This window comes from Catharus ustulatus, chromosome 13, assembly GCF_009819885.2.
Source record: "Catharus ustulatus isolate bCatUst1 chromosome 13, bCatUst1.pri.v2, whole genome shotgun sequence".
In the NCBI taxonomy this organism is placed as follows: domain Eukaryota; kingdom Metazoa; phylum Chordata; class Aves; order Passeriformes; family Turdidae; genus Catharus; species Catharus ustulatus.
In genome coordinates, this window is record NC_046233.1 from 8,367,778 (window position 1) to 8,380,581 (window position 12,804).

Sequence of the window (12,804 nt, forward strand, 5' to 3'; positions counted from 1 at the left end):
CTTATTTCAGTGCCTAGAGATCAACTAAATGGACAACTTTTTGCTGCACTTCAGCACATTCTCAGCCCTTTGAAACAGTGCACTGGTTGTTGTAATTCCAGAGGTTTTCCACAAATGTCCCAGTGTTCACATTGAAAGAAAATGCAACAAAAAGCACAGTACATTTAAAGAAGTGAGAGGTCTCCCCTCCCCAGCTAAAGCAGCTCTTTGTGCTCCCTCATGTGAGGGGAGATTGCCACAGCTACGATTGCAGCAGTGCAAAGTAGAAATACTTGTGATGCACTATTGGAACAACAGTATCTGAAGCTCTGAAGATTTCATCTCACATCTGTTGCTGTTATTTTATACTTCTGTGCTGTGCTAGGGAAAAAAATTCATGAAAGAGTGAAAGTTGAGGGGACTGGTTCCTTGCACATCTTATATTTCAGCCTCTCCAAGCTGTTCATCTGCCAATGGCCTATCTGGTAAGAAACAGTAAAGGAAAAATTCAGCACATTCAAAAATCAGAGATTTGCTTTAATGCACTTAAGCATGAAAACCAATCAAATTCTAGTGAGAACCTTGCCAAAAAGAAAAAAAAAAAAAAAGGGAAAAAAGGGAATTTCACCATATCTGCATGTGAGTTTTAAAAACCCAGTCAAGCATTTCAATATAGTCTGGATATACCAGGATTGACTATGACAGTACTTGGAATAAAAACTGGAAAAACAGTTTTCTTGCACACAAGAAAAGGTGGCAAGAGAGAGAGTAAACAGTATTAATGGTATTCAATAATGAAATCGTGTCTGTGTCTAAGTAGAAACTAAATTACTATCTGAGCTTTCCTTAGCAGATTATTTAGAAACTTGCCAATAGACAAACAAAGTAAGTGACAAGACTCTCAATCAGAGCTGTGTTCCCCAGCAATATGGCTTAGTAAAAATGATACAGACTGCCTGGGCTGCTCCTGGCAAGGCTGGCTCTCCTCGGGGAACTGCTAATGGTAAATACTCAACACGAGCTGATTGTGAATTCCTTATTCATGCCGTGGTTAGGAAGATGTGCCCTGTTCTCTGGGATAGGAATGTGACAGCTCATTTCTTCATTCTCAGAACAGAAACAAAAGATAGTATTTTGTACTGGTTCCTTCACAGGGGCAGAATAGCTAAGGAAAGATAAAAGGCATTCTCCTTGACACCCTCCCAGTACTTGGAGGTTTAGATGCAGATTCTGCAGACACAGATGTGCCTCATGCACATCTGTACCGTGTCGTGGGCATGAAGACTCATGAACCAGAAACGTCAGAATACAAACAATCAGAATATACAGATGGTAATTCCTGTTTATTTGAGAAAACACACAGCAGTTGCTATAGCTGTGCACATTCAAAATCAGGGTTCATGCTCAGACAGTAGCAGCAAACTCTCAAGCTATGGTTTCCTGTGTTCCCCTTATGAAAGAGTGTAGCATTGATTTCTGGAACAACTGTTCCACTAATAAGATGCATATGGAAACGAATGCCTTGCAGCTGGTTCCAGCAGGGTTCACTGAAGACTACTATTCATCTCTGATGAATGTAGATAAAAATATTCAGAGCTCAGTTTACTGATCAGATCAGATATTAATGGGAATGTTTTTCCTACTTCTCTCTGCTTAGCTCCTCTTTAGAAAGTCAGCTCAAAAGAGAGAGAAAGCTAGAGAGCCAGAACCTCCTCATTTTGCCTATCCTGCATTTAAGGGAGATGAGCACTTTCACAGAGGAATGATAACTGAACACATGGTGTGCCAGAGTTTTGGTCAATATCGAGATTTATTATTCTGAGGAACTGAAGGAGTGAAATACTGACCACAGCAAATAGCCCATTAGTTACCTCTCAGTTCAATAAGTCTTGATGCTTTCCTTACTATGTGCTGATTATTTCCTGTCCAATTCACATTAGCAGCTTATTTAATGAGAACAATCTAAGCAAAGAGAGAAATTCACACATTTACAAAGGATATGGCCAAGTTACATTCCATCACAGTTAACACCATTTGCTGTTCTTTCAGGAAATAACCATTACCCATCATTCCTGTTTTAATGCCAGCAATTGCTTTTGAGAAGAACACTCAATTCTTACATTCACCACCGGTTATATTTTAAATAATAGCATAAAGGACAGCAATAACTGCCTAAGTGTTGTAGGACAAAGCATTCACACACTGACAGTGTCCACTAGCCTGACAGCATGGCCAAAGTTCCTGTTCTTAATGGACACCTTTCCCCACTCATGGGGTCATCTCTACTCTTGTAAAGCCCATTTTTCTTCTATTAACTTCTCCTAATGCTCACGGCAGTTGCACAGAATCTTGAAGATAAAGGATTCAACATTTTAGACAGAAAAAAACATCAGTAAGGTCATGCACAAATAACAGAAGCATCATAAGCAGTGCCAATAATTTCACATAGAATATGGGAGAACAAAGGTACAAAGAGGAAAGAGATGCCTTGAATATGCCATAAGATTAAAGGGAGAAAACACTGTATGAGTATTTTTACACAGGATTCTTTTTACAAAGCCACAGTTAGATAAACATCTAAAAAGAACACATCTACATTCTCGGCCAAGGATTTTTTGTTCTCTGAGAAGCCCAAATGGTTTTGATTACTCAAAAGAGTATTTCTTGAATGAGTCAGCTCACAACACTGAAGCTGATCAGCAGAACATTCATCAAGGGAGGAGGGCACAGCAGCCCTGCCAGTGCCAGCACGCCAGCTCAGCTGGGAAACTCCAGTGACAAAAGCACCACCACCTACAACATCCTGCCCCACAACAGTGCAGACCCACAAAAATTAACACTGGGAATAATTAGACATCACATCTTTTACCTGAAGACTCAAAAAGGAGTTTCCTGATTTGGGTAAGCCCCTTGGTACTTCTGGTTTTCCACGATCTCATGCAATGATAGCCACATTAAGTTTACACAACAGCTTTTCCAAAGAACAAGGATGAGTAGATACAGATCCTCCAGAGCTGCCATCACTTAAGGTATCAGCATCTCACACTAATCTCTTCCTAAGGCCCTGACCCTGAAGCTAGTCATTTTTTGGGCTACTGCAAGGCAAACTAGGGTCTGCTCAGATTGCCAGCAAGGTGTTCTGAGCACTGACAGATGCAACACTTGACACTGAGAGGCATCTTTAAATGATTGGCATATGATGCTCTGTGAAGAAGCACACATTACACAAGGGAGAGTCAGTCAGAAAGCCCTGGATCTAGTAGATGTTTCAGCTGCATATTTCTGTAGGCTTTTGTTTCAAGTATTGTTTTGGTCTTTTGTTTAAAAATCAGTTTTCTATGTACAAAAATATGTCCACACTGACAAAAAAGCACCTGAACTGCTACTATCTGTCACTATGATGGGTACTGAGTTCTGTGGCAATTATGAAGATGTTCTAAAAATCATTTCAAACCTGTCTATTCAGTGGTCAGCCTAACAGAAAAGATGACTTGGAAAAGCAAAGACTGAAATGAAACACATTCAGGATCCACACCTACTTTTTGTGACTGTGCTGCACAGAGAATTCCCCCTAGAAATGTCATTTGCGCTTCTTAAAATCCTAAAAAGAACATCTAGGAGATTTCAGTCTCTGTTCAGTCTTGCTGTTTCTATTTAAAGACAAGTTAGTCTTCTGTTTTCAGCATTTGCTCACTTCTGAATTTGGTTTAAAGAGCTGCTAGCAGAGACTTAATGAAGTTTCTTCTAAAGGGCTGATTGTGTTTCCTGCTGTCTTTTTGACAGAACCCATTCAAAATGGGCCTTCTTCATTTAATTATTTTGCAAGTTTTATTTCTGAACTAGAATAAATGTTATAGTCAGAATTGTGTCTGTAGACAACAGGGTTATCTTACAAGGCTTAAAATCCTTTCCCTTCCAACCAGTGAAAGGAGAAGTGTGGCGCAGCTTTGTGCACAACTGGAATTCACAGGTTCCTGTCACAGGCACCTTTAGGGGTGTGGGTACCTTACACAAATGTTACAGGTCCCAGGGCTGTTCAGCACCTGATCAGTGACTGAAGTTTCTCCTCTGTAAACTCTAGTGCCTGAGAGGATCAATATGACCAGGCAGCACAATGCTATAGATCACTCATAAAACCAGGACAATTTCTGGCCTTCAGAGTTTAAACCAGCTCCTAGGCCATTCACCCTCCACAAGAGCTTGGAGCAGCAGAAGGGTTTCCTACAGGCTACTGAGGAACTCATCTAAAAGCACAGTATAGAACAGATGCATCCTGTGGAAGATGGATATTTCAGGGCTCTCTGCAACACAGCTGTGCCCTTTTTCCACCCCCAAGCAGGAAAACCACAACTGGCCTCCTGCTTTTGGATCTCTCCATCCCCACCTCAGGATTTATTACAGAAATCTTAAACCCAAAAATACATAAGCTCTGCAAGCAGGCAGAGCCATAAAAATAGAGAGGCCTGTGCAGCTGTAAATCAGCTCTGCTCAACTGCAATCAATATAAAGCCATAGCTCAGCCTAACACACATGGTCTGTGCTGGGGCTCAGCAGAAGCTGTCCACTGGCTGTCAGGAGCTATCCTGGTCTTGTTCACTCCTGTTGGCAAAATCCCTTAGAAGAAACTCCAGATTCACCAGCCCCCAGCCCAGCAGAGCCTCCTTCCCTGCCCATAATTGCTGGGGCTGGGCCAGCAGCTGTTGTACAAATAACTGGAGGGGAGCTGTGTGACCATCTGAGGATAGGGAAGGGAGGCAGCCTACCAGATAATGTCTGTAAAAGAGCTTGGAAACCACTGACACAGGCTAATTGCTTACTGCAGAGTGAAGTTTCCCCTCTCTGTAGGCTCATTTGATGTAAACTTCCTAGGCATGTCCAAAACCCTACCCCCAGGACAAACCTTAGTACATAAAGTGCTTAGCCAAGCCCTGCTCAGGGTTCCTGGGAAATATTCTGGGGAATGGGGAAGCAAGGAGAAAGAAACAGATAACATGATCATCCTCCTCATTATGCTCAGCTAGAAACAAACATCTGTCTGGTATCTGGGCTCTGCTACCCACCATTTATTCCCAATTCCAACCTAAACACAGAAACTCAGCATTTTCATTGCCTCTGGTCTCCTCAGTGAGCAAATATGGACAAAATGGCATCAGATAAGAGAGCCTGAACTGGTTGAAAATCAAAAGTGGTCGTTTGTCCTACATTACTAAAATGTTTAGATTTATTTTACTTGCCTGACTCCATTTGCAAATGAGATTGTATTTTGAGATCTAATAGAGATAACCTGTGTACATTGATGGAAAAAAACCCCTCTACATTTACCTATAATCATTCATTCCCACTGAAATAAATGGTCTGGATAAAAGAGGAGTGTTGCTAGTCAAAAAGTAAGAGTTGCATGTTTATCTGGTATCAGCATTCAGACCTCTTAGAAAGTAATATTCTTCCTCCAACTAAAACCAGCCCTGCAAAATGATCCTCTTGTGACAAGCAACAAATGCCTGAAACATATCTCAGATCTTCCAGAAATGCACATACAAATTCAATATAATGATTGAAATCTTCAGAAAAACTTTTTAGACACTGGATATCTTCCACAGAGTCAACATAGCTATTAACACCATTTCTAGCACACAGTAACCAGCAAATCAAAAACATCATTCTGAAGTGCATTTTTATTTGTGGTGTTTCAAAATTGTGCAGGTACATGAGCTCTTCCATAAGACTTTACGAAAGCAGTGGGACAAACAATAAAATACCCTTCCAGCATCTTTTCAGCACCACACAACCTGGCTTGATGCACTGACAAGTCTCACTGTTGTCATTATACACATTATATACATTATACTGCCACAAAAATACATGCACAGAAAGAAATAATTGTAAAACTTCTCGGGTGTTGGTTTTTTGGGTTTTTTTGGTTTTTTTTCAAATCTGGAGATAGAGAGATAGATAGATGGATGGATATTTAGAGTCTTCCTAGAAGGCCCCAAATGGTAAGCAAATGGTGAGCTTGGGAATGTACTGACTGGACCAGAAGAGCAAAGAAAAGTTTGGGAGTATGCCTGACCAAGGGTATGTCAAGAAACTAAAACAAAACTGAAAGGAGGAGGAGAATAATAAAGGCAAATCCTGCAGGTAAGTGGCAGAAACGCAAGAAAGGAAGGCATGTATACAGGGAGAACTTGCAAGGAAGGCAGAAGAAGAAAACACATTGCAAAACTAATTTAAACTGAGCACAGCAGTAATAAAAAGTAAGCAAACAAATGGAGGCATTTCACATTTCAGTGCTCTGAAGAAGCCCAGTCACTCACCCGAGTACGCCCAGTAAGGATCCCCCGATGCCTTTCTCCTGCGGATCTGCACCGAGCTCCCATGTCTGCTCTCGTGCAGAGAGCCCACGTAACCCTCGGTTAGAGCTGGGGACAAAAGGAGCAGGAACTGTTAGAAAAGTGGTATTGGCTCCCTGGAGTTACAGAGTGGAGCTTAAAGCTTTGTTGAGCAGAAACTACAAATTGGGTATTGCTTAGAAGAATTTAAGAGGAATGTTCCCGAAACTTCCCCCCATCCAAAGGAGGAGCCAGGACTTGCTGATGCCATTATTCTGGTCTGGATGCCAGTGCAACTTCAATAATTTCCATAAGGAAATTCTGATGTGCACAAACAAACAATATGAGCCTTGACATATGACCAAACTTTCTCTGTTTAGACCCAGAAGTTTAGTTTGCCAGTAATTACCAAACTATATCTGCCAGAACACCCAGTGTGCCACACCAATGACTTACAGTATGAAAGGGAGAGCACAGGAATGGAGAAAACTTTCTAAAACTCCACAAGCTAGAAGGTGTAAATTCAAGTAAACCATAATAAAACCCACATCCTACATTCCAACCCAGGATTTTTCTTTTATACCTCCAATAATTTTTATTTTTTCTTTTGTGAAGGAATAAATTGCTTTCCATGAGGATGTGGGGTATTTGGGCTTTTTATGTGCAAATTTGGCTTATTGTTTCCATGCATCTGATTGAACCAAAGTGGAGGTGTGTAAATTCACAAATGTCAGTAGAAAGTCTGTAATAAATTCAACTACATTTCTCAGAGCAGCATAATAAATGCACACAAACAAAAACCACCTTAGATCCATAGACATGGAATGTGAAGAACAAGTATGCACCAAATGGCTTTATGGAAATTTAAGCCCAGCTTCTCCCAAACCACTTATTTGATCAGTAAGAAACTAGCTGAATAATTCAAATTAAAGCTTAAAAAAAACCCCATAAAGCACTGCTACCCATATGCATCCCCAAGTGCTGCATTCCCTTCTATTCCCAGGCCAATTACAGCTGGGCTGGAGAGAAGCCTGGAACAGGACTCTATTGAATATCATGCACCAGTAACTCAGAATTTGCCTTTCTTTGCCTTTGGAAAAGCTTCTGGGAGGCTCCACTCGTGCACCACAGCAGCAGAGAGGCTGCTGTGCCCGAGGTTATCCATGAGTGCCACCCATGGACAACCTTCCCTCTGCAATGTGGATTTCTGCACGTTTTGGAATCCTGATGTGGAAGGAAAAGTTGTGCAATTTCAGGAAAGGCAGTGCAGGTTTGCCTCGGCCAAATCATCTCTTGTGTGAGCAAAGGTACCAATTATGCCATTTAAATGGGTTCTCCAGATTCCTTGGCAACTTTCTAGATGTTAATTCACCCTAGGCTGCAAACTAGAAGCAGTGGAACACATCATACTACCAGGATTTGCAGGCAACATGACCTCACATACCTTCTCTTCCTCTCTAAAATACTAAATTAAACTTCTTACTTTAGTCCTTTTTTTTCTTTTCATACTTTAATATGTCTAGTGGTTGGGAGGCAACAGGCACTCATTTCAACAGGAAAGAACGGGTGTGGGATGTGGAGACCCAAACATTCCTGGCAAAAAACCACAAAACTGAAAAAAGATCAGGGACCATGAAAATCCTGAGGAAGAGAAAATTGAAATAGCCTAGGCAGATGGCTGGAAAGGCTATCAGAAAAAGATGGCTCACTTATTAACTTAAAAATACATGTGCTGACAAATACACCTAAAGCTCTCCTTGTTACAAAATGAAAGACAGCAGCTTTCTCCATTCTCTACAGAGAAGGCAAGTAATTGTGGGATTTTTGTTGCTGAAAAAGCCTGAACCTTTCAGGCAGGAAGAAGACTGGACTCTGCCTCCTCCAAAGAACAAACTCATGCTCTGGCAGGTGCTCAGCGAGCCCTCCTGTGTGCCTTTGCATCCAGAGAAAGGCACTGAGTCTAAATAATCTGTATTTGTTGAGGGTACAGGGGCTCCAAGTCAGTGCAGAACACCTCAGGTTGTAAACATCTCTACTTCTAGCTGGAACCATCAAAAAGCCTCATGGTAACCAAGGGATGGCCATGAATCATACCACTGATTTACAGAGTCTTCTGTACAGAAAATTAAATTATGCAAATCCAAGCCTTTATGAATGCCTAACTTTAATGTGAAATTGAACATTTGCTTCAGTCAGCACCTTATTCATGCAATTATAAATCTGACATTCTTATGAAAATATGCAGTTTTAGTTTTCTGCATAGATACTTAATAGATTTGTGCACTTATCTGTATTTATAAAAGGTAAAGGGACATGCTGTACATAAATTTATTTCCACCATAAAAGATGTTACAAACCAGAAGGGAGCTCAAGTACTTTGCAAGAGAACTATAGGAAGAGACTTTCTGGTTGCTAAATAGCTCTGTAGAACTGAAAAAGAAACAAATTGGCACATCCTGTTCTAAATAAAATCCTACACCACTGCTAGATAAACCAACATTAATGTCAATAATCCCCTTATAAACATGCAGTAATTCAGTAGTCATCAGCAATTTAGAGAACACTTATTGGGTAACTGCAGAAACTCTGGGAAAAGGTTGATCAGGATCTCTGGCCATGCTGTGAACTGGAAAGGGTACAGTCTGGCTCCTGCAAAAATCATTTTGCACCAAAATCATTGCCACACCACCACCTTCCTCAGCTCATTGCATTTCTTCATGAGGCCACAGAATCACTCCAAGAAAACACAAGTATTGTTGTGTTAGTGAACAAACAGATATTGTTGGCCATATCTCATACTGGTAAAGTCACCAGAAGACCAGACTCAGTCTCGGGGTGCTTCTGTTCCTTGGTGTTAACTGGGGGCAGTGGTCTCTCAGGAGTGGCTTTTCAGATAAAAGTCTGGAAGAGCCGAAGTATTTAAACTCTTTCAAAAAAGGAAGTGTTTCACATATCAAAACAATCCTATGTTTCAGGTAGAATCACTGCTTTTTCCAGACTGGGGGGCAGACATGGGGATGTACCTTCTGACCAAAACAACCTGACAACACCAATGAAAATTTATGTTTTTGAGAAAATATTTAGGTTATATTAGCACCAATCACTGCAGGATTCCAAAAGTCTGTTTTCAGCTGGGAGACAGTTAAGAGCTCCAGAGCAAAGAGCAGCCAAGTGGTTTCCTGCTCCACTCCTGCAGAGCTGGATGCTGGAGAAAAGCCAGCAATTACACAGGCTGGTCCTACAGAAGCAGCCAGGAGAGGCTCCTCTCTTCTGGGAACCCTGCACAAGTTGGGGAAGTGGAAATAGGGACACCAGGAGGGGCAGGAAATGCTCCAGGAAGAGTCAGCATGGAGAGGCCAAATTAGAGGGGTGGAATAGGGGCACACAGAGCAGGAGGGAGAGATGAAGAGAAGGCACAGCAGAAGCCCTGCCTTGCAAGGTTTCCTTTGCTCCATCACACCAGTGCTAATAGCAGAGGGGAAATGAACACCAGAATAGATGGTCTGAGGCTGGCAGGTACACGATTAAAAGAGAAGGGGAGTGATTGCACACTGAGGTACACAAGTGTGGAATTAAATCCTGAGCAGCTCCCCTGGCTGCTGGTGCAGCATCAGTAACACCCACAGCCCATGGAGCTGTGCTGGGCCCTGCAGACCTGCAAGGAGGACAGCATCCTTCAAAGCCAGCAAGGAGAAATCTCTTACACACAATTTCAGATCATTTTAAGCAGCGCTGAACGCTACATGATTTTCGATGATGTGCTAAATGAATCAGCCCGGGCCACAGATCTGCAGACAGCAAAAGCAATGCTGGCTACACTCAGCATCCTGAGCAGCTTCCCATTCACTCTGTCTCAACATATTAACTTCCCAATAAAAATTATTTGATAAGTGCCCTCAAAGGTACGATAAGGTAATTCCTGCCTGAGTACCTCACTGGTATTCATAGCTCACACGGAAACACAAAATTTTATCCCCAATCTACCTTAAATATAAAGCTATTACACTATTCAGAGAGATTATACCCTCGGCATTAGTGTTTAAAAGGTATCAAGCCATCAGCTATGAAAGAAAAATCCTTTAAGATCAATATGTTATGTCTGAATGGTGAAGTCATCAGTTATAATGGTAGATTAACTAGACTGTGTGCCACACTCACATTCTTTTAAGCTTTCTTTGAAGACAAGGGTTGCACAAAAATCTGTTTTCAGCCCTTGTAATTAAAATGGGACAAATTCAAAGGTACACACATTGCCCACCTCATAATCACTCTAACTTGCCACCATGGACCATAGTAGCAGCTGAATCACAGTTTTATTCCTAGTCCTTAATGTGTACAAACTTCTTAAGTGAGTAGTTCAACATGGAGCTACAAGACAGCCTTTAGAGACAGAGCCTTGACTATTGGAGTCTGGAATAGTGTCACACTATGAGAACACTTAAAGAGAGTTAAAGAAAAGATCTTGTTAATGTGCAACAAAAAGACCCACTAAATCATAAGGAATTCTAGCAATTAGTTCTGTATCAAATCAATGCCTGCAGAAAAGCAACTTTTCAAAACAAAGAAAAAACATTCTTTTCTTGAAGACTGCACAGCACTGCATTTTAAAAAGGCATGAAAGCACAGAGACATTACTTGAAGGGCTTTTATACCATCTCTTAAATGGAGATAAAGAGAGGAGTGATCCAAGACACCCATCTGCAAACCTAAAGCTTCATGCAAGCCTCACCAGAAAAAAAGCAGCACCTTTATCTAGGTGCCTTCACTATATTTTAATTGGACTGTGCTAAAGAGAATCAGGTAAGCTGGAGACATTGCAATGCTATGCACTGTAACACACATTCTGCTGAAATGAGTTCAGACTCCTGGGCAATTTCTTAGAATAAATGTTGCCAAATGAGCCAGAGGAAAGAAGAAAGGAAGGAAGAGAAACTGATAGATAATAAATTTATAATATTGGACAATTAAAATATTTTGCATAATTAGTACAAATAATACTTAAATTTATTTCCTTAGGGTCTTTCATGGTCAAATTCCTAAACACAACTAGGCTATTCGCCTTAAATATTTTACCATCCTTTGACAGCAAATAACTCTAGAAAGATCTCAGGCATAGCTAATCCATTTTGATAGTGCATTATTTTTAAACAGACTTTTCAGACAGGGATCTCCATATTTTGCAGATTATTTTATATCTTGCCAAAGAGGGATGGAAATTACAACAACATATAGTGGTCAGACAGCATCAACAAATTATATTCTGAATGAGACTTCATCCCTTGATAATGCTGCAGAGATTTCTTCTGATTATCAGATAAAGGCCAGAATCTGCTCCCCTATGGACACAGAGGCAATTTTCACAGCCTTCCATTAATGAAATATGGGAGTTAAAATGATGAGTTTCTCATAACTTAAGTGAAATAACAGATACTCAGATGCTACATCTGCCAAGAGACACATGTCCCTTTCCCAGATGACAGTCACCCAGCCCACAGGTCTGCTCCTAAAACTGACACAGAGACTTTCCACACCATTCATTCTGTGTTTCATGTGTCTGATAGATGATGTGGTAAGAGCACAAATCCTAAGAACAAGAACATAAATGCAGAGCACAGCAGGCCTCAACAGGAACTAACCAGCAGAATGTACAAGATGAAAAATAGTCCAAGGAACACGCTGTCAAACTGTGGGGATTAAATTAACTGGCAGAATTAAAAACTCTTACCCCAAACATGAATACAGCAGTCCCTAGGTGTGACCTTTGCTAACCTTCTGTGTTCAATGCCATAAGCTAAATGCAGTGCAATTTAGTAATACTCCAACATATAAACATAATGCAAGTCCCAGAGCAGCAGAGCTGGTGTGGACAAGCAATGGAAAAGAGATTTGCAGCACAGTCTTTTCCTTGTACTACAAGGGATGGAGTTCAAGGGCAACAAGAAAGTCTCCTCCATCAGATGCCAGACCAGACCTTGGGCACACACTGTACAGTGGTGCCCAGTGCCATCAGCCACTCTGCCCAGAGCACATGCCCTCCCAAGGAGAAGCAAACCAGCCACGAGTTCCCACAGCTCCTGCTCTCAGCCTGCCTGGCTTCATAAGCCAGATGAGCAAAGCTCATTAGCAAGACAGCGAGGCAACTTCAAGTTGCATTAATGATGCTCCATTAAGGGGACTCAGAAAAAGAAGCTTGGGAGGCCAGGAAGAGACAGATGCTGCCGGATGATTAGAAAGGGCTTGATTTTGCATTTTCATGGCTTACACTTTGCTGGCATCAGCTGTGCAAGATGTGACATAGCTGGTAAATTTGGACTACTGATGTCAACCAGCATCACCTGCAGCACTTGTGCTCAGAATAAGCAGTCAGCCAGATAACAAACAGTGCCAACAACTTCCACCTCAAGATAAAACCACACAAAATTAGCTCACTGCAACATTGCCCCTTCCAGGAGGATGATTCCTTGCAGCAAAGCTTCTGCCAGAGAACTTGCAGGAT

The 12,804-nt window shown here is 41.4% G+C and overlaps 1 protein-coding gene across 1 annotated transcript in view; it reads right to left on the minus strand.

Moving 5' to 3' along the window:
* Positions 1-12,804, minus strand: part of PTPRG (protein tyrosine phosphatase receptor type G) — a 395,342-nt gene that overhangs the window by 302,383 nt on the left and 80,155 nt on the right. The window contains exon 2 of the mRNA XM_033071407.2: positions 6,294-6,398. Within this exon, the coding sequence (XP_032927298.1) occupies positions 6,294-6,398 (105 nt within the window). The remainder of the gene's footprint in view (positions 1-6,293; positions 6,399-12,804) is intronic.